Source organism: Eptatretus burgeri, chromosome 2, assembly GCF_056783735.1.
Source record: "Eptatretus burgeri isolate ZD-2024b chromosome 2, Ebu_testis_v1, whole genome shotgun sequence".
NCBI lineage: Eukaryota > Metazoa > Chordata > Myxini > Myxiniformes > Myxinidae > Eptatretus > Eptatretus burgeri.
The window spans coordinates 90,782,274-90,804,773 of NC_140962.1; the positions used below are offsets into that span (position 1 = coordinate 90,782,274).

The 22,500-nt window shown below is 43.3% G+C and overlaps 1 protein-coding gene across 5 annotated transcripts in view; it reads right to left on the reverse strand.

The window, feature by feature from the left end:
- The window catches only part of CCDC77 (coiled-coil domain containing 77), a 112,622-nt gene that overhangs the window by 25,353 nt on the left and 64,769 nt on the right, over nt 1–22,500 (reverse strand). For all 5 annotated transcript variants that reach the window (XM_085870285.1, XM_085870280.1, XM_085870282.1 and 2 more), the window contains 3 exons: nt 19,855–20,003; nt 10,944–11,163; nt 3,021–3,146 (listed from right to left, as the gene is read on the reverse strand). In XM_085870285.1, the coding sequence (XP_085726411.1) occupies nt 3,021–3,146; nt 10,944–11,163; nt 19,855–20,003 (495 nt within the window). The remainder of the gene's footprint in view (nt 1–3,020; nt 3,147–10,943; nt 11,164–19,854; nt 20,004–22,500) is intronic.

The window sequence follows — 22,500 nt, forward strand, 5'->3', positions numbered from 1 at the left end:
CTAAGATCTTTTGACTTCATTTTTGAGATCCTGATATTTGGTGATTTTCTTGATTTCTGCTATATTTAGGCTAAAATCGCTGGGTGTTGACGCCTCAAAATTAGCAATACTGTCTTTTCTTTTTATACCCGTGAATTATATCCAGTCACAATGCTTTGTTTTCTATGTGCACGCCTGATGGGATCATCAGGTTGTACGTGAGCGCTACGGCGTATTCAATGACTGCTTTCGGTTCATGTTTCCATGAGCTTTCTGAAACAAGGATATTGATATTTTTGAAGATGTTCCAGTGGATTACTCGACATACTTTGATGTGCCTTTGTGTGTACAGCTGTTCTGACAGGAGTTTTTCACATCCCCAGAGAAGGTGACATGCTTTCTGTTTCTACCTTGCAGAACCTACACCTGTCCAATTGACTCAATCCCTCCATTTTATTAAAGCTATTTGCATAAGGTCCTTTGTCTTGGGGATTTATTACCTCAGTCGCCAAAGGTGGAGGAGGTTATGTTATTACCACTCTCTCTTTCTCTCTGTTTGTGTGCAGGACATCTAAAAACTGTGGACATATCCGGGTGAAATTTGGTGGGCAGGTTGGGAGTATGACGAGGATGAACTTATTCGATTTTGGTAAAGATCCGAGTCTGGATCAGGATACAAGAATTATTTAATTGTAAAAGTGATTCTTCACCATTGAGAGATGGGGCCAAAAACGATACACAGCATGATATTTCAAAAACGTATTGGGCCCAATATGTTCTTGTGGATCAAGCATTACGTGGTGGAGGTATGAGCTCTAACGAGTGCCTTTCTAGTTCTGAATAGTTCTCCATCCCGGTTGAGCTGACCTCTTCTTTGCCATTCCATTTGCCTTCTTTGTACATGCCCAGTCTGTCCAAATCATTTTTATCATTTTCCCATTTAGCAGTGTTGATATTTTATACTTTTGATATTTTAGCAGTGTTGATAAATCTGTTGATATTTCACCTTATATTTTTATTTTGTCTTTTTTGCAATTATTGGGGCTGTAATTCATTGCTGTTTCAGTTTCATGTGTGGCATCTTGTATTCACATTTGTTTTTGGAAATTTTACAAGGTGGGTTCGGGATACCTTTTCTGGCTTGCTCTTTTCGCATTTGTATACAAATTGGATTTGGTGGTTTGTTGAACTCTTTTGCCTACTCAGCCAATCCTACAGTTGCCATTATGTGCACTTCATTGAGTTCCATCAGGCTGCTACATCCTTCTTGTCTAAGCAGGTACATTATCGGGATACATCGATTTTTGTGGAACATTTTGTGGATAGTAAGGAGTTTCCTTGTTTTGATATCTAGTTTGTTGATTTCTGATTGTGGTCAGTTTATTATTCCGCAGCTGTATTGGAAAACTAGCACAGGTAATTATTTTTTTTCGATTTTGTTTCGTGGGAAGAGGCGCGTTTTCAGTTTCGTCCTCATTCTACGTGGGCATTCTTTGGCAATTGTTTTGTGCATTTGTTTGACATTTTTGGTGGCCCTTTTGTACTCAGAGGTACTTGTATGATGCCTTCATTTTCTTAGTTAGAATGAAGATGGTTAGAATTAAGGGACTGACAAGTTAATGCCTTCCAGACTGCAATTATAAATATAAACACTAAGTTGGAATTTGTTGTTTTTCATATTTTTTAAACACAGAAAATGTGTTCCATTAACACTTTTCTTGCCCATGTATTGTTGTATCTCAGTTATTGTTGTATTTTTATGTTGTCCATTTTTGTTGGTTTACTGTTTGTATATATGTACATTTGCACATTCATCGAGGCCAAATTATATTTGAACGTTGGAGTAGCATTTCACAAATTTCAGTTGTTCTGACAATTTTTTGTTGTGAAGAGCTTTAACTCAAAACGGCTTCTCCATACAGTGGATGGGTCACCTTTTTTGTTTCTTTGGACGTTCTTCTCTTGGATGATCATAAATCTTGCTCCCCTGCCATGCATCTGCCACTGTTCATGCATAGAATACACCTTACAGTGGAGGACGATTTCTGTCTTGTCTACAATCCAGCTTTCTTTATATAAGCTTCTTTTATTTTACCAAGACAGGGAGCACCTTTTCAGCCGATCACATCAGTGGAGAGCTCTATCTCTATCTCTCTGTGACATGATCTTCATTCTCCGCAGATTTTATTTTTGACAGTGCACATTCCAGCTGCTCCGTGCAGTTGCACAGACACAGGGCTCCACCCGTAATGGGTCTGCGTCTCTTTATTTGAGTTTTTTTTTCCTCCAACACAAGATTCGTCTTAATCTTTCCCTTGAGCCTCACCGTTTCATTCAGAAAGTCAATCTCCCTTGCAGGGCACTCTGTCTCTCTTCTTCCTCTCCATGATTGGGGCACCGTAATTGCCAACAACAGACTCAGGCGGGGAGACCGATGAAAGAGATGGTGAGACCAACTACATTTATGTCGATGTTATTGTGTGTGTGTGTGTGTGTGTGTGTGTGTGTGTGTGTGTGTGTGTGTGTGTGTGTGTGTGTGTGTGTGTGTGTGTGTTTCAGCTCTTGCTTAAGCCTTAAACCTAGTAGAAAAAAAGGAGGGAGTTTTTCAATACAAAGGATAGTGTGCTACCCATTTCTGCAAATAAACGGAAAGCTAAAGCAGCGAGAATAGTTACCACATTTCTCTGAGATTCATCACCTTTCTCTAAATAGCTCCTCCATCGATTTATCGTGGATAGGTCAATTCTATCATCTGATTAAAAAAAACAAAACATTAAATGCTATTACTTTTGTGAGTTCATTGTCTATTTTGAGCTTTTCATGAAAGGGACTTCAGTATTGAATTGTCCCGTATCCCTCGCACAGAATGCTGCCAAATCATATTGGTCTTAAAGAGCCACTTCATGATAATCATGTGATGGACGTTTTAATGAAGGGACTGACAAGTTAATGCTTTCCATGTTGCAATTAGATATAGTAAATACTAAGTCGGAATTAGTTTTTTTTTTAATATACATTTTTTTTACTCAGAAAATGCATACCTTGAATACTTCCTTGCCAACATCACGCTCTTCATGAAGATGTGCCACTTCCTCCTCCAGTCCAATGCACTGCTCCCTGTACTTGCTTGCTAACTCACGGGCCTGCCCCAAGTTCAACTTGAGTTGCTGGATACATACATTACAAGTTGTAATAATTGGAAAAACAAATATGCACATCTAATTAGGTGCAAAAGTTTTTGATTAAATAAACCTTTCTTCCTCCAGGGACAGTAAGGAGAAAAAAAAAGTTTTTTTTTAATCCATGAGAGGATGGATAAAAAAAAAAAGATGGACACTATAGCATCGACATGAATGTACTTGGTCTCACCATCTCTCTCATCGGTCTCCCCGATGAGAGAGATGGTGATTCTGCTCTAACCCTTGTGGAAGGGTGAGAGCAGAATGGAAGGGAACAAAATGAAAAGGGGGAAACACCAACAGCAGAATAAAGGAGAGAGTGGGACTAAGATTTTGGGGAGGTGGATAAGCTGCACACAAGCTGAATGTAACAAGGCAACAAGAGGAAGAGGAAGGCAGGGATGAAACAGAAAAGGAACAAACCAACCGATGAACAAACAAAAAGGGATCGTTTTATAAAGTTGATTAAAACTATTGTTTTAGTTTGTGGACTTTGTAAGGTCGATGATGCTCCATTCCTAATTTGAATATATTTTAAAGTGATACAATCAAACAGAAGACCAATACTGCATTAGACTAATCAGAAGGAACCCGAATAAGAAAAGAGCAAAGATTGAGTCATCAGAAGGAACGTGGATAGGATTCGGGTTTCAGCTGCTGCTCCTCTACCCTCAAAACCATCCAGGCACAGCCAAGTGAGAATTGAAAAACAATTTCTGCAAGAATTCACTTCTCCCAAGACAGATAAAGAAAGGGAAATAAAGCACAAAAGAGATAAAGGAAAAAATAAAACAAGAATTCGAATGAATAAAGAGAAATGTGAAAAATGTCGAAAGAAGTGTGAAAGGAACGAAGAACAAAGATGTCGGGAAGAACTCGGATAGATAGATTTCAGCAGTTACTCCGCTGTCTCAAACGCAGCAACAGGTACAAGCTACCAGAGGTCCGTCAGCAGAGAAGCACAGTCCACACAGAATCAGGATGTGATGCAAACATAATCAAATGGAAGACAAAATAATGCATTGGAGTCATCAGAAGGAACTCAAATAAGTAAAGAGCAAAGATGGAGTATTTTTTTTTTGGAAGTTGCCCCAAACAAGGCATAAAGTCACTCTAAGACCTAAGTAAAAGGCTACGAACGAAAAGAAGAGGAGGAAAAACTGGCAAAATCTTCACCGAGTCCTGAAACAAGAAAACCTCTTCACAGAACCACTGTGCAGGAGGGGGTAACTAAGCCAGGCAGAAAAATAAATTTTCCTAGAGACACCATCTCCGCAATGGATGACTGTCGACTCCTGAAGGGAGCTCATCTGCCCTTTGTCAGGTGTTGTTTTTCGGTCCTGGCAGGGTGTCACAGTCACCCTCCCCACGAGCAAAGCCAGTGAGGGGTGTCAATTCAGTCGCCTACAACTCGACCATGTGGCGGGTAGCACTGTAATCAGGAAGAAACAGGATAGGATTTGGGTTTCAGCTGCTACTCCTCTACCCTCGAACCCATCCAACTCCTCAATAAACCTAAGTCTCATTGAGGAGCTTGCACATATAACACATGCAAGATAAGGAAGTATGGAATTTCAAGGTGAATTAAGGATAAGGAATGCAATTTGTACTTTACACATGAACTACAATCACATTAGTAGATGATGGGCAAAGCAATACAGAATATGGAATTTGAACCATTGACACCAGAATCACAAGCCATGTGCTCATTTCAGGTCAGGTCAGGTATGGGAGCATGCACCAGAGCAGCACGTCGCTGCATCCACTTTCCAGCAGTACTCCAAGTGCATCCATCTGGCCATCCCCTAGACCAGTAGTTTTCAAACTTTTTTTAGTGGCGACCCAATTTGAGAACCTCTCTACATTGCGCGACCCAAAAGATTCAAAACCCAATTTTAATTCATAATATACAAGATAAGTTTTCATATGACACAAGAACATTTACTGTTTACTTTATTCACCATCGTCATGTTTTCATAGACGAGTACCCGGAGAATAGCCGACAGTATCCAAATAGTACAGTTGAATGTTTCAGAAGTTTAGTCCGAATGACATTTAGATATATCAGTGAGAAGGATGAGCCTGTTTTTCAGAAACCAACTTCTCTATTCGTGGAGAAGTAGATGACGATGCCAGGATCATATCATGCACCATTTCTAGGCGATTTCTGTAATTTGTTTTAATCACCACCATGGTGGAGAACGACTGCTCACAAAAGTATGATGAAGGATATGGCATTAGAACCTTAATGGCGCGTCATGACAGCGTCGGGTACGACGGCAGCATTTTGCACCAGAATGTCGACAACGAATTCATCCGCGCAAGAGCCTGCGCTCCTGAATTCTGCTGGAGCTGTATAAGCTCTTCCTGTGCTGTATCATCTTCATCAGCAATCGAGTCCAGTGGAGCCGTGAAAGGGTCCCGAACCACAGAAAAGGACTGCACATCCAGCTCAGGGAAATAGTGCTCGAACTGTTCAATGAGCGACTGAAGGTGACGTGCTATCTCCCCAGAAAGACAGTTGAGCTCAGTATCATCGTACAGGCAGGTCGTTTGATGCTCCACCAGATGGGGGGAAACGCTGAAGCACTCAACAGCTGCTTTTTCTGCCAGTAATTTTAGAGTCGCCAGAAATCTGCTCATTTTGTTGTGAAAAAGCATGAGGTTGGCGTCTTTGCCTTGGAGGGAGCGGTTGAGGACATTGAGACGTTCAAAGATGTCAACGAGATAGCACAGTTCTGACAGCCAAGAGTCCGACTCAAGCAACCCTAACCATGCTGTTTTCCCTTGTGTGCGTAGGAACTCATTCAGTTCATCTTTGAGCTCGTAAACGCGCAGAAGAAGGTTTCCTCGAGATAACCATCTGACTTGAGTGTAGAATAGTAAATTCTTATGGTCGGCGTCAATCTCCTGCCAGAATAGCCTGAATAACCCTAGTGTTGAGGGCGCTCGATTTGATGTGATTCACCATTTTTACCACTTCTGAGAGCATGCTCTGCAAGGTTTCTGGCAAAGTACGAGAGGCGAGCGCTTCTCGGTGAATCATGCAGTGTACCACGGAGGTCTGAGGAGCCACCTCAAGCAATTTAGCCTTGAATCCAGAACGCACTCCTAACATTGCTGGCGCGCCGTCTGTTGTAGAACCGAGCAACTTTCCGAAGTCCAGATTATGGTAATGATAAAACTGCTCTACTTTCCCAAAAATGTCCTCGCCTTTGGTGGTGGCCTCGCCTCCAATAGTTTGATGAGCAGAGGCTCATCGACAAAGTTATCAGCCTTGATGAAGCGGACCCAGATGATGAGTAGCGCGTACGATGCGATATCAGTGGACTCGTCCAACTGTATGGTGTGCCATGGCGATTCCTTGATCTTCTGTATGACCTGAGCCGTTTCGTCCAGACTCGGATCTTCAATTCTGCGTTGGATGGTGTTGTCAGAGAGGGGTATAACTGCCAGTTTCTTCGCCGCTTCCTCCCTAACCATCAGAGATACCATGTCCTTTGCACATGGCAGCACGAGTTCTTCCGCAATGGAGTGAGGCTTTTTAGTCTTGGCAACATGGAGCGACACTCGATACGAGACCTCTAATGCCTGAGAATTGGTCTGATGGCATGTACCCTCTCTGTCAAGACACGTATTCTTGAGTGCAAGAAGTTTCCTCTGAAAGAGCGCTCTCTCCTTATCCTGATAAGGCGCATGTTTTGTAGTCAAATGCCTCTGCAATTTATTTTGTTTCATAGACTCCGTAGAAAGCACTTCAAAACAAATCACACACTGAGGCCTCTGTGCCCCACTTTTATCCACCATGTAGCAAAATCCAAGGTCCAGAAATTTATCGTGGTAAGAACGTTCTCGAGATTTGCTGGTGGCCGGTGCTGCCATCACAAATAAGGTCTCAAGTCGTACGTGGAGACGTGAATAGACGTTAATGATAGAGTCAGAGTCTGAGTCTGAGAGGCCGTGGATCAAACCACTAATTTCCCACCAAAATGAACTGCCCTTCAGTGAGCCCGCGCATGGGCTAGATCCCATTCCAAGCGTCATGTTGCGCCGGTTCCCATACTTTGAACGAACCGTTTATATTGCATCCCGTAAAAGCGAACACCGATCGAACGTGTTCAAGCAAGTGGATCGAGCAAGTGGACGCCTGCGACCCCACAAAATTTGCTCGGCGACCCCACTTGGGGTCACGCCCCCGGGTTTGAAAAACCAAGCCCGAGACAGATGCTTGGCCCATCCACCTTTCCTTGAGATGGCAATCAACCTGCTGCAACCACGAGGCATGTGGTCAGCTCGTTGGCCTGCTCCACTCACAAGACTCCCTCGCTGAGAGAATCTGGTGAGCAGGATCAGCATCGGGAAAACAAGCCACATATCAGCACAGCCGCAGCTGACGCTCACGGACTATACAGGTAACAAATCTCATCTGAGACTCTCAGCAACCGCTCGTTGGACACAAAGTCTGACCAGCGATAGCCAAGGATTCTCCGAAGAGACCTGGTTCCAAAGGAGTTAAGTCTCTGTCTCAGATCATTGGTCAGATTCCAAGTCTCACATCCGTAGAGCAAGACTGGGAGGACCAAGGACTTAAAAACTTGAACTTTCATCCTCCTGCATAGGTACCGACAGCGTCATACCCCATGATCCAATGAATGCATGACTCCCCAGGCCCAACCCAGACGTCTATCGACCTCTGGCTCTCAACATGCAGAGACATGAATATCACTGTGGTGAGGATGTTGCAGTCACGGAGAGATTCACTTACCTTGGCAAACAGGTACAGACAAGAAAGCAGCATTCAAAATGTCACTAAAAGCCTGGATCTTAGTTTTGACCAGGGAAACCCATAATCCCAGTGGCTCCGACTCCTTATTCAGCACCTCGAGGGCCCCATAAGGATATCCAGTGTCTCTGCAAAGATGACTGCATCATCTGGAAAAATCAAGGTCAGAGATCTTGACATTCCCAAACGATGCACTACTGCTTGATCTCTCTGACATCCTCCCAATAATCCAGTCGCAACAAGCAATAAAAAGTGTGGGGGCCAGTATACACACTTGATAAACTCCAATAACAATGGGAAATAAGTCGGAGATGAAACCACCACATCTCATAGCAGTCTTCGTACCAGAGTATAGTTCAGAAAGTAGATTAATCAGTTTTGGTGGCACCCCCACGAAGACCGCGAATCCACCAGAGGGCATCCCGACTCACTGAATCGAACACTTTGCAGAGATCAACATAGGCTGAGAGCAGCCCCAGGAGAAATTCTCGTTTGTGTCGGTAAGGATGCGAAGAGCAAGGATACGGTCAATTGTTGACCTCTTTCGTTTAAAGCCTGAATGCTCTGGATGCTGGTGCTCGAGCAGATGGGGGCAATCCCAATTATGAATTATCCGAGCAAAGACTGCATGGCACTGAGAGCAGTCTGTACCACCCCTCGGTAGTTTTTGCAGCCCTGGCGATCACCCTTTCCTTTCCAGAGAGGGACAGCAACAAGACCACTCTTCCAGTCAGTTGTGATGATGTCTGTGCTACAAACAGAGCACAGAACTGCTTGCAAAGACACGAGTACAGCATTTCAACAAGCCATGAGAAGTTCAGCATGGATGCCACTGATCCCAGGAGCTTTACCCACTTTAAGGGGCGTTTCCTGCGTTTCACTGCAACTTGCGTTTCCACAAACAAAGGTGGTTTACAGTTGATTGGAGGATCCACGATGGGGATAGTTACACCCCTGAAATCAAACTCAACAGCTGGTGGGTCAGCCTGGTACAGCCACTTAAAGTAACTGGCCCATTGAGCCTTCACTTTGGACTCCTCTCTCAAGAGCCCATGGGCTTGGAGGAACGCAATACACAAATTTCTCCACAAGCAGGACTAGAATCTCTTGACCACAGGTGATGCTCTACACCCTCACAGATTCTTCACACAAAGGCTTCCTTGTCCACACTCAGTGCACGTACAGGTTTACGCCTCAACTCCCTGAACAGCTCAGCTCTGCCATTAAGCCTGGCCTTGACTCTGGTCAATGGTATCCAGTGTCCCTTCAGAGACAAAGTTCTTCTTCACCCTTCGGCGGGTTCCAAGACATCCACCGGCAACATCAAGGATGGTGGTCATGAAGGCACTCCAGAACTCTTCAATATTCCCCAAAGCACCCAGACTCCCTAAATCCCTACTCAGCCTGTTCGCAAACTCCTCAGCTACCCTCTTATCCTTGAGCTTGCCAACGTCCAGCCTCGGCTGGGACGGTACCATTCTTCTGGATTTAAGCTGAAACTTCAGAGTTGCTACAACAAGCCTGTGGTCGGTATTGAGGAACTAAGCACTCCGATAGACCCTGCAGTTCTGAATCATCTGAATCATTAACGAACACATGGTCAATCTCCCTCACCACGCCACCAGTGATGGAACACCAAGTCCAGCGATGAGCCTGTGTGCGCTGAAACCATGAACCAGCCACTCTAAGTCCACGACTTCTTGCAAAGTCAAGGAACTTGGTGCTAATCTGGTTCACAGTTCCAGACCCATGGGGACCAACACGTCTTCATAACCATCCCAGTTATAAAAGTGCCAGTCGATGCATTGAAATCCCTGAAGATGAGAAGAGCATCTCAGCTGGGGCACTGATCAACCACATAATTCAGCGCGGAAAAGAATGCCTCCTTCACAGCGAGATCACTCACCTCAGTCAGAGCATATACAGAGAACAGGGAAATGACATCCAAGGAGTGATCAAAACTCAGTCTCATAATACGCTCGTTGACCGGTATTACCTAAATTATCATGGGAGTCAGCTTATTGGACACAGCTACAGCAACTCATTGGGCATGGTAACCATCAGTGTCCAGACCAGTTGTAAATGTGACTACCCACCATGATCTCACAAGTATGCGGTGTCCGAACCTCAGGGAGTGCTGCAATACCGATGTTCAAACACTGGAGCTCAGATGATAGCAGAGACATGAGCTCATTTGGAAACATCAAACAGACCAAAAACAATGATGCCTTCATTTTCATTAAAAATGTTTTGAGATGCAGGCAAATCCCATCATTAATTGTTAGTTTTAAGCATTTTCAAACAGAACTGGTGATATATATATATATATATATATATATATATATATATATATATATATATATATATATATATATATATATATATATATATATATATATATATATATATTCCCTGAGAATAAAAAGAAAAAACAAAACAAAACACTGTTGGTGCAAAACCGTAACCTTCACAAGAATTGTTGAGCTTGAGGAACAAAACAGATATGCTGGAAGTGTATTGATTATTGCTCTTGATGCAGTACTGATTGATGTTATAGTGATGCTCTTGCACAAGCATTATATTGTACATTGATACTATTCCATCCATTGGGAACAATCTTGGATTGGTCGCCACTCTGACGCAGGATACTCAAATGGCTCAACCATACCAGCAAGCTGGTACTCATTTTGCCAATCTCGGAAGGATGGCAGGCTGAGTCAAACCCACCTGGTATTCATTCAATGACTGAGCGGGATTTGAACTCAGGACCTGAGGATCCCAAGCCTGCCACTCTAACCATTAAGCCAACACCAGGCAAATAGCTACTATTCATCCACAATATAAATAAGGTTTGAGGGTTGTGGAGTGGTGGCTGAAACCCAAATCTTATCCAGGTTCCTCCTAATGACTCCATCTTTGCTTTATACTTCTTTGGATTCCTTCTTGGTTTTTATTTGTTTGTTTTATAAAAAAATGTTTGATTACAAAGTGAAGGATGAAACCTCAAGTTTTTGTTGAAACCTCAAGACGGAAGAATCATCGTTCAATGGTCGTCGCGACCCCCCCATTCGCTGAGCATTAAGCTCTTCATGAAGGACATCCAACTTGCATAGGAGTGCATCTTTTTCTGAAATCCAGCAACGCTCCTGTGTACATGCTTCTTGCTTTAAACGCAGGATATCCGCATTACTCTCGTGTAGCAGTGTTTGAGTGCGCTCCAATCTGAAAAAAAAAAACAACAAAAAATTATGCAACAAGGTCAATGATTATTTTTTCCACTTTCATTCTTAAATTGTCAACGAGATTGTCCAACAATGCATCAGTGCTTCATGTACCTCAGAACTCGTCAAATGGAACGTCACCCTGTGTGCTGGTACCAGATACATGGCAGACTCAAAAGTTGTCAAGTTAAGATATTCATCAAGTTAATTGAACATTTTCATTCTGATTGCTTGGAATTTCTTAACACATGCTCGTACCTTCGTCGACAATGATGAAAATCAGGAAGGAAATTTTATATATCCAAACGTTGAGATCAATTTCAGTGATCATTAATAAAACAAAAGTGTATTTTTATTCATTTATAGAAACTCAGAAATAAAATGTTCATTTGAAGACCTTTGGACACTGTAGTAAAAGCGACTGCACAGCGGTGTCATATAGATACGCCTATTCCAAACAGATCACAGGTGAGCAACCTTTGTGACGCTGAAAATACAAGACTTGACGTATAAATTTGCATCATTGCATCAGAGCTTTCTCAAGCAGTACCAATGTGTGGAAGGACCACCACCCCTCTGATGCAGAAATGGGTCATATTGACATGATCTGATTTTTGTTCTCCAATAACTTTGTTATAAAAACATTTTCATTCATGGCATTTCATATATGCTTCAAATAAAGGGTAATACATATTCCTGTGTGCATTTTAGTCATTTATTTTTCACGATCACGGGGAAAAATATTTTAAAATCCAATACCTCCGAGCATGCAGAAGTGGGTCATATTGACCCAGCCTGATTTTTTTTTTATTCAGCTGGAACTTATAAAATTCTTCTATACATGAGCTTTCATGAATACTTCAAATAAATACACACAGTAATATGTATTAACCTTGATTGGAAGCATATATGACAGGTCATGCATGAAAATGTTTTGTTATTGTGAAACAAACAATCATTCTTGGCCTGGGTCAATATGACCCAATTCTGCATGAGAGCAAAGATGGTTTTTTTTAATGACATTTTTCTCATGATCCTGAAAAATCCTGAAAAAAAAAAATGAAACACACACAAAGGAATAACTCTGACCCTGTATTTGAAAGTCATGCATAGAAAAAATACCCCCAAGAGGGAGTGACGGTCATCTCTGCCAGAGGTCGAAAGTAACTCAGTGCCAGACTGGAATAGGGGCAGTTCATAAAGTACGTACGCTCTATTTCCGGGTTTCAAAACCACCCACCCCCCTCTGTATGCAGGCGAGTGACCACCCACCCACCCCCCTCATACATCGCTAATCGCTTGCAAAGCCAGCAGTTCCTTATGAACCGATGTTTGTAAGCCATGACGATGCAGTCCCTAGCGGTGTAATTTACCTTTTTATTTTAATATCACAGCACATCATTTATGAAAATAAAAGTACAAATTGACATTCAAAACAATGTTAATGTCATAAATGAAAGTAAGTGTGAATATAAACTTGGGTTCCATTGTTTTAGTTAAATCTGACAAAAGCTTCAAATGTAATATTTGTCTCGGAGAGTTCCGGTTCTTAATTTAATACTTTTATTTTTGTATGTACTTTATGAATGGCCCATACGGGGGATCAGAGCGAAGTTTGAAGGGCTATAAAATCGGAACAAGAGCAAATTTCAAAAAAAATGGCTCGTGTTGTTCTAGATAATCGTCTGTAGTATCTGAATCACTAATAACATTTGATCTCTCTTGATAAATGAGGGAGGAGATACGATTTGAAATCGACCATTTTCGCAACTTTGACAGCCTCGTGACGTTGACCACGACCTTGGACGACCTTGAAAGTTATATCGTTGTGCATGTCTCATCGACCTCTATCCATTCCACTATTGGTTATTTGTCTCCACTCGGTTTGATTGTGGACGGACGGACGGACAGACAGATGGACAGACTTCGAGACTGTTATTATTAGGTCATCTCTACTGAGATGACCTAAAAATAATTCTAAGAAAGTTATAGCTAAACAAAAATCATGGTGTCATGAAAAAGTCAAAAACAAATGTCCAAAATGTCAAAAAAAATTAAAAATAAAAAAAAAAGGACCCACTAATGCATTCTGGGGGGAGGTGGGCGAGCAAGATATGGGGGGAAAAATATACATTAAATATTTAAAAAATAAAAACATCTCAAAGATAATTACATTTTGTTGTTTTTGCTTTTGCAAGAATAAGGCATGACAAATCATGGGTCAATATGACCCACCTTCCATGAGTGTGTGAAGTCATTAGATTCTTCATCATTGGGTTAAAAGCTGTGAATGCGCAATTTTTGGCTCAAATTTCACCTCGACTTGAGATACCATCCATTGCCCAGAAAAGAAGCAGTTTCACCACACAGTCTGCCTCAGACATGTTAAATAATGCTCATAGTTCAGAAAAGAAAACTCCAAAGCCAACAAGATGGCTAAGGATTTATTTATTTCAGATGCAGATAGCATTCAGTGAACATGGCTGAGGAAGAGACATTCTGCTCAAATTACAACAGATCCAATTCATATCCCCAAACAAAATTGTTGGTATTTTATGATCACCTGTCTTGAGAATGATAAATGTCTGAAACCAGCACAAACCTTGGTTTTTGAACATGTAGATTAGTGTACTGGAGAGAAATATGCTGATATACAGTAATTTAATAATGAGACAAGCACAGCTTGGGAGGGCCAAAGATAAAAATAAAACGAGCACCTCTCGTTTGGTGAAGAATCTCTCAATGGTGAAGAATCACTTTTAAAATTAAATAATTCTCGTGTCCAGATCGCGATTCAGATCTTCACCAAAATCAAACCAGTTCATCTTTGTGACACACCCAACCTGCCTACCAAATTTCATTAGAATCCGTCTACAACTCATTGAGATATCCTGCAGACAAACAAACAAAAAAGAAAGATGTTGTGCAGAGCACGGACACTTCTGAAATCCATTAAACAAATTTGACCTTAAAAATAATTGGCTGGTTCAATTCAATGACCAAATATGCAAATCCTCTTCAAATTTCAAGTCAATCAGATGAAAATTGAAGATATTAGAAATTTCACCTAAGGCCAAAAAAAAAAAAATGTTGCATTGGTGTAACGGGTCACTGAAAAATGGGGTAGGTCGGACGGGATCTTTTTTTTATTTTTTTTTATTTTTTCCTAATAAATCCCTCCCAAAATCTCCCCCGGCTCGAGTACCACCCTTTTTGTCGGCGGGTTCTGTCCGAAACACTTCCGGGTTTTTGCGATCGCGATCGCAATCAACAAGATACTTGAAAACGATAGCAAAACAACAAAAATAGCAATAAAATAGGGTCGGCAAAATTTTTCGATAGCAAAAAAACAAAAAAAAAACGTAGGGTCGGCGGAATTTTTAGGGTCGGGCGGGTTATGCCAATGCAACATTTTTTTTTTTTGGCCTAAGTTGTTGACCTTTGGCCTATGTTGACCTCAAAAACAATTGGTTTTGAATTCATTGACTTGAAATATAAATCCTGTTCAAATTTCAAGTCAATCGGATGAAAATTGAAAATTTCAGAAATCTCACCCAAGTCATTGACCTTTGGCCCATGTTGACCTCAAAAATAATTGGTGGTTGAATTCAGCGACGTGATATGCAAATCCTGTTCAAATTTCGAGTCAATTGGATGAAAATTGAGGATTTCAGAACTTCGACAAAGTTGTTCCTTCCTTCCTTCCACATGAGTGCTGCTTCATCAGGATGAAGATTCCTGCACTGCGGTTGCAGGCATGGAACAGCGCCAATACAACCATTTATACCAGTACACTGGTACTCATTTCGCTGACCTCGAAAGGATGACAGGCTGAGTCAAGCCACCCAGTGTTAATTCAGCGGTAGACGGGGCTCCAACTCAGGACCCTAAGATCCCAAGTCACTCACCTGAGCCACTATGCCAACACCAGCCTGAAGGAGACAAGCATGTTGTTGACATTTTCACCTCAAAAAAATAGGCTTCTTGATAATGACGAACTCTACCATGTGTTGAAGTTTAATAAAGATCGGTTTGAAATTGTGACCTGTAGGTGATTGACATACAAACAAACAAACAAACAAACAAACAGACAGACAGACAGGCAGGGGTGAAAACATAACCTCCTTCCATCTTCATTGGTGGAGGCATTTCAAGGACAGGTGTGGATTATGGTTTAACAGGGACTTTTCTCACCTATATGCTGGTCATAACAAAATAAATGCAGGATACTTTGGTATCTGTGTACACCGAGTAACTCTTCTGTTTCTGACAAGAAAGTTCAAATGACTCAGGAGCTTTCCTTATTGTTTTCATCACCAAAAATGTACTTCAAATAAAGACATGACAATGCCATCAAGAGGGCTGGCAGGAGAGCCGAGAGTTACGCACACTCACCACTGAGCTGTCTCGCATGGGTTTGAATCTCAACCCAGCTTGGAAATGTCATGCTGGTGTTGCACAGGCAGGGCTATTAATCAATGTGTGCACCGTCCCCTCGGCTGGACATTAGATTGGGCATCTGCCAGCAATTACTCCATTTACACCACACTATCCGAAAACATGGACCAACTTCGAGCTTCTCATCCAAACTCTCTCTTCTTCATATGTAATGACTTAAATTGTCATCATGCCAGTTGGCTAGGTGTGGGTACCTCTCTCGCCTGCCATGGAACTTCAGCAAAAGCTTTCTGTGACTCAATGGGACTGACTCAATCGGTCAATTTCCCAACCCGGATCTAAATCCAATGGTACTCTATCTCTTCTGGATCTGATTTTGACAAATTTCCCTGAAAATATCTGCTGTTCTTCCTCCGCTCCAATCGGGTCGTCTGACCACGTAATTGTCAAAGTGGACATCTCTCTGGATGTTTTCAGAGAACCACCTCAGCGCTGTCGAGTCTGGCATTTCACTTAAGCCGACTGGCAGGGTCTCCAAGCAGCCATCAAACTTCTAGACTGGTCTCCCATCGCTACTTTCTCCAACATCAACTCATCCTGGGAATTCTTTCAAAGACACTTTCTCTCCCTCATGCACAGATTTATCCCCTCTCGTCTTCAGTTGTCCTACCCTTCCTCCCGCCCTTGGTTCACTGAAGCTTGTGGTGAGGCAGTTGTCCTGAAACAACTTGCCTTTGCCTCATGGAAAGTAAACCCAACTGAGGGTAATCTCAGTTCCTTCCATTAAGCTTGGAACAAGTGTGTGTCTACCCTCAGGAGAGCCAGAAAACAACATCTTTCTAAGCTCAAGTCTGAACTTTCAAACCTCTCTCCCTTCTCCAAATCCTGGTGGTGTCTAATCAAATCTGTTTCTGGTGTATGTTCCTCCTCCATCCCCTCCCTTACCTCAAATGGCCGCACTGCTGATACCGCACGTAAAAATGGCTGAATGCCTAAACTCGGTGTTTGCATCGAAATCTTGTGTCCAAAACCCATTGCTTTCTGTACCAACCTTACCCAGTCGCACCCAACTGTCCCTGGACTCTGTGTCCTTTTCTCCTGACAAGGTGGAGAGCTTGATGTCAAACCTCAACTCAGATTCTGCAACCGGTCCAGACGGCATCAGCCCACGTGTCCTAAAAACCTGCTCCTCTGCTCTTGCTCACCCTCTCTCTGTTCGATTCACCCACTCATTTGCTCAAGGTCATCTGCCATCTGCTCGGAAATCAGCAAACATTTATGCCCTGCATAAAAAAGGTGCAAAACAGATCCCTGATATGGCAGACCAATCAGCTTTCTCACAATCATCAGCAAGGTTTTGGAATCCATCATCGCTTCAGACATTAAATCCTTCCTCTTCTCCAATGGCTTGATTTCCGATCATTAATTTGGTTTCAGACCAGGTCACTCTACCCTTGATATGCTGCTTCTGCTCTCCCAACAATGGATGGAGGTCCTCAATGCCAGATATGAAATCAGAGCCATATCCCGAGACATATAGTGTGCTTTTGGTACAGTCTGGCACCCTGCCCTGCTCACCAAACTCTCTTCCTATGGTATCCAAGGCCATCTCCACTCATGGCTCGCAGACTTCCTCTCCTGTCGCAGTCAACGTGTTGCCCTAAATGGAGTTCTCTCATCCCCTCTTCCTGCCCAGGCTGGAGTTCCTCAAGGCAGCGTTCTGGGCCCTGTTCTTTTTCTGGTTTTCATCAATGATCTCTCCAACTCTCTGGAAAATCCTCTTTATCTCTTTGCTGATGACTCCACCCTCTGCTGTACCATCTGTCATCCCTCAGACCGACATGCAGCAGCTTCTTCGCTCTCTGCAGGTCTGGATAAAATCACAAACTGGTCCAACACGTGGAACATGTCTTTCAATCCGGACAAATCTCACACTCTCACTATGTCTCTCCGAAAGGACCGTTTGGAACCCCCCCACCCCCACCCCCCCTCCATCCACTTCCACAACAATCCTCTGGAAGAAGTCCTTTCTTTCAAACTTCTGGGTCTCACTATCTGCCATGATCTTTCCTGGGAAAGCCACATTTCCAACCTGGCTTCCAAAGCCAGTCGCCGACTGGGAATCCTCCATCGTGCAAAGTCCTTCATCGGCCCACCTGAGCTCCTGACCACTTACAAAGCTTTCATCCGCAGCTTGATGTAGTACTGCTCTCCCTTCTGGGCTGGTGCTCCTGCCTCCCACCTTTCTCGGCTTCACGCTGTGGAAACCAAGGCATGTAGGATCATTGGTATCTCCTGTGATGAAGCTGAGTCTTTGGGCCTCTCAATCTCTCAGTGCAGGCAGGTCGGTGGTCTTTCTGTCTTCTACCGTCTCCTCTCGTCTCGCCCCCACACCCTGCTCTGTACATGATTTGTCCCCACCATATTTCCGCAGGGCACTCAAGGTCCGCCATCAACCCCCTTCTAGTAAAACTACCAAAATCACTGCTCACCTTCACTCTTTCATTCCTCTTTTTTTCCCACCTTTGGAATAAACTCCCACACTCTATTCAATCCCATTCTTCCCTCCAGGCCTTCAAAACAGCTGTTCACCACCACCTCTTATCCTCCCCCATCCAAATCCTCAATCTTTTCTACCCCCGTTAATCCACCCCAAGCCCACCTCCTTCAAATTCCCTGCTTTCCTTCCTGAAAGTCCCTGTAATGTCCATCTTATATATCCCGCGTTCCCCGCTCCATCCCTCTCCTTTCCACGGATCTCCTAATGTCTCTGTTCCCCACTGTTTTGTCCTTCCCACTCCCACCCCTCTTGTCTTATGCCCCCCTTGCTGTGCCTTGTGTGTTAGCTCTTATACGAGCCTCGACAATGTATACAAAAAACCCCAAAAAAACCATAATAGTTGATGGACGTTAAATATCCTATGGTGTCCTTTGCAAAGAGTCGGCGAGTTATCACTGGCACCCTGAACAAATTGTAATTTCTTGTACACTCAGTTGAGTAGCCTGTGTGAGTGGTAACCCATCTGGGATTGTAGCCATAGCCAAAGAGACTGCCTCTGCAGAATCTACAATCTGTATGAGAGCAGCCTTATGTACCTGGTGGCACAGGGAAAGAATAATAATTATAATAATAATCTATACATGAAAGTAGCCCGATTTCCCCGTCTGTCAGTGCCTCTGTCTGCCAAGATCTTTGCTGGGACGTCATTACGGCGTGACGTCTTGCACTAGGTTAGGCCGCTATGGATGTGCATGTCATCGGCAGTTGAACACCGTAACCAATAATATATCTGACAATCTCGGACACCACAACTCGTAACCCTCCCATTAAAACTTCTCTTACTCTAACCAAATTAAAATTATATCCATCTGGCTCAGTCACCAATTGTACATCATAACGAGAGCCTCTCAACAAATCCTGCAGGCATCGACTTAGACAATATACTGGCACAAGTTCAGCCCAAGAAATGCTCACCATCCATCTGACAAAATCCGTTATGGACAAAATTACTCGAATATGCTTCCAAAGTCCAACAGGATGGTACAGAGGTTGCACATTCTACCACTGAGGTGTCTGGTCTGAGTATGATTCTCAGCTAGACGATAACTGTTGGATTGTTACTTCGCAGGCAAGGTGTTGCGTCACAAAATTTGCTGCCGTTCAGATGGATGTTCAACTGTGAACCCAGCTGCTAGCATTAGCTCGTGGATGCAGAAGATCAAGGTGTTTTTCATGCAGAGTAACCATGTTATTGCCAACACACTGGGCAAAATTACAAATTCATGCCCCAACTGTTGGCAACCCACCCAGAATAATCCTGGCCAAGAGACTGCTTTGGCAGCACCAATGCTCTGTTCGCAGAGTGGGATAAACAAACCGAAAGGCCTCCAAAGTCTCATGCGGTTTGAGAAATCTTCACTGTTTTGTATACCAGTCGAGAATAGCAAAACAGAGGACAAGAGGATTCTCAATCGACAAAGGAAGGCAAATGGCAATGGGTGGACAATGATCATTATAAACAAATGTCAACTGAGAGAAGGGACCAATTGGGTTAATAAAATGGTAACGGTGAATGCATGCAAAGGAATGGATTAGCAAGAGTCAAAGGGCTCAAGAGAAAGAATGAGCAACTACAAGAGATGGAAGTGAGCCACAACCTCAAAACATGGGAAGCAAGAGCATGATTGTAAGGCAAAGCATTTACTTGGTTTGTAAAGCAAGAATGGACAGTAAGCATTTGGACAGAAGCAACAGAGCCACCACTCACTGGGCAACGGGAATTCATATGCTCACCGGTCGCTGAGCGATTCAATGTGCGCCCGTTCTCGGACCCGTTCAGCATGTTGCTCCGCCACATGGATCTCACGGTCGTTCGAGAGCTCCTGCATCAAGTCATGGGCATTCCGCATCTGCTCCTCAAGCTGGGCATGCAAAGCTTGTACCTGCATGAGTCAACCACGAAGTTAAAAACATCACAACAAATCAAATACAATCTGCAGCATGACATGGACTTTATGTTGGCTAATCAAACCACATGGACTTATTCTGCAGTCCTGTGACGTAGTCACGTTGACTCAATACTTGCGAAATCGAAGTTTCACAAGTATACTGAAACGCAAAAGAAACTTCCCACTTGTTTGAAATGTAATACAATTGTAACAGTTCAAAATAAAACAAACCAACAATTGCTAATTGAAACATTGGCATTTTATTGATGACATGTCAAGTTTTTGACCAAGATACACCATCTCATAAGTTTGTTCTACAGTACAGAACAGCACAGGGTGCAATGTCAGTCCCCTTTCAATAGCGTGTATGGCCACCATTGTTTTGGATACAGGCAGTGCATCGTCGGCGCATACTGCCTACCAGTCTTTGGATGGATTGCTCCTGGATTCTGTCCCACTCAGTCCTCAATGTCTGAAGCCATCTGACTTAGGACCATCTGCCTGTCCTGCCTTGCAGTGGTGACTCGTGGCCTCCCTGATTGTGGTCTGTCATCTGCAGAGTTGTGGAGGGTGTCTCTGTCCACCAGGGCCGATATCGTCTGGTGTGAACAGCCAAGGCGACGTGCCACCTCACAGTAGCTCAATCCGCCTTGCAGTATGCCCAAGGCACACTGCCGTTGATCCCTTGACAATCGTGGCATGTTGATTGAAATGCCCATTTTGCACTGGCCTTTTGAAAGCCAATATCAAGACATCACGTGCAGCTCATTAAAATCATCCTGTACCCCTTGGCTAATCACTGACAGTCAAAATGGCTGTTCAACAGCTGTGCTATGAAGTAACCATTGAAGGTTCAAGTGACCATCCGTGACCGTTTTGGCTGACAGTGAGGACACTATTGTCCACAAATAAGTTCACACATTTACTACACGCAGTGTTATTGTTGATATTTGAAGGTTTAAAAGGTGGTAAGTTTCTTTTGCGTTTCAGTATATATTAATTTCCTGAGTATATTTGTCTGTCTGGTCAGTCGCCTACAGGTCGCAATTCTAAAGCAATCTTCACGGGGGAGGAGTTGTCCGACAAACAAACACACAAACACCGGTCCGTGAATTATTGTCAGGATTATTCTTTATTTGCATTTCGCAAGTATTGAGTGAAGCATGACATCTTTCTTCTTTCATATTTTTGTACCTTTTATACATTTATATAGAAGGAAACATACTGTAGCGTCGACCGCTCTACGAACGTCGAGCTCGTCGCGGCGGGAGGTTAAAGTCCCGCAATGCCCCAAGCGGCTCAACTCCTGTGGAGGCGTTCTGAATTGATGGCAGACAACGCGCGCGTGGGTCGTGAGGAGAACCATGAGAAACCTTAAAGCTTTTAAAACCAGACGGGTTTATTTGTAGAACCACAATAAAAAAAAGAACCAGGGATGACTGAACTCGACGGAGGAGAAAATGGCGGGTTGTGGTGGGGAAGAAAAGGAAAATACCGAATCGATGATAAATAATTATGTGCAATGGTGTAAAAGAAATCCAAAGCAACTAGGCGCTATACTCTGGACTAAGTCACAGATGGGAAGGGAACAAAATCCGGGGGACTCAGCACTGGGGCAGCAGGGACGAGCAGGTGACGAGGACGACGACAAGAAGAGCAGACGATGGTAGGATGATGAGGAGATGGGCAGGACAATGAACAGGCTCCAGGTTACGAACACAGGCAGAGGCAGGCAGGCAGGATGACCTCCTCAACTTTCTCCTCGGTCTCCCTCAGACTCACACACCCTCTCCAACGTTCTTTTTTGACCAATTGCTTACTTATCTCCTCCATTTCCTTCCTCTCTGGCAACGCTCCATCCCTCGGGAGGGGTTCATAGCTCCACCCCCCCTCTTTTGTTGCAAGTCTCCCAGCAACCCCCCCCACCCCCCCACTCTGGTGGAGGTTATACACAAGTTCTTCAACCATAATCCCCAACTAATTATTACCACCACCATCTCCTGTATGGTGTACAGGCAAACAAGACAATGCTTAAGCTGATATTTCCCTACTTATACATCGAGATGGCTTCCTACTTGCACATGGCCAATGCTACTCTATTCATTCCTATCTGCTCCATGGAAAGATCTAACCCTCCACCGCACCCCCCCCCCCACCCTTCCATAAACGCAACAGTACACAGCAGGAATTTAGGCCCATCAAACCTGTGCTTAATGCACATCCTGTAGACTTAAATTGATTAATTTACTTATCTTCTTTGTACCAACCTCAATTTCATTTGATTTCAACACCTTATTACAATTAATTTAACATGTCCCATCATCAAATCTGTGGCTCCCAAAGTCTGTGGAATCTGAAGCTCTCAACACAGCTGAAATTTCCCGCAATGAGGTCAAAACACAAAGTCTGTTGCTCTCACATCACAGACATACAGTATCTAGTTCTCACATCACCTTATTCCATTGTATTTAAAGCTTCAGTTGAGAGCTTA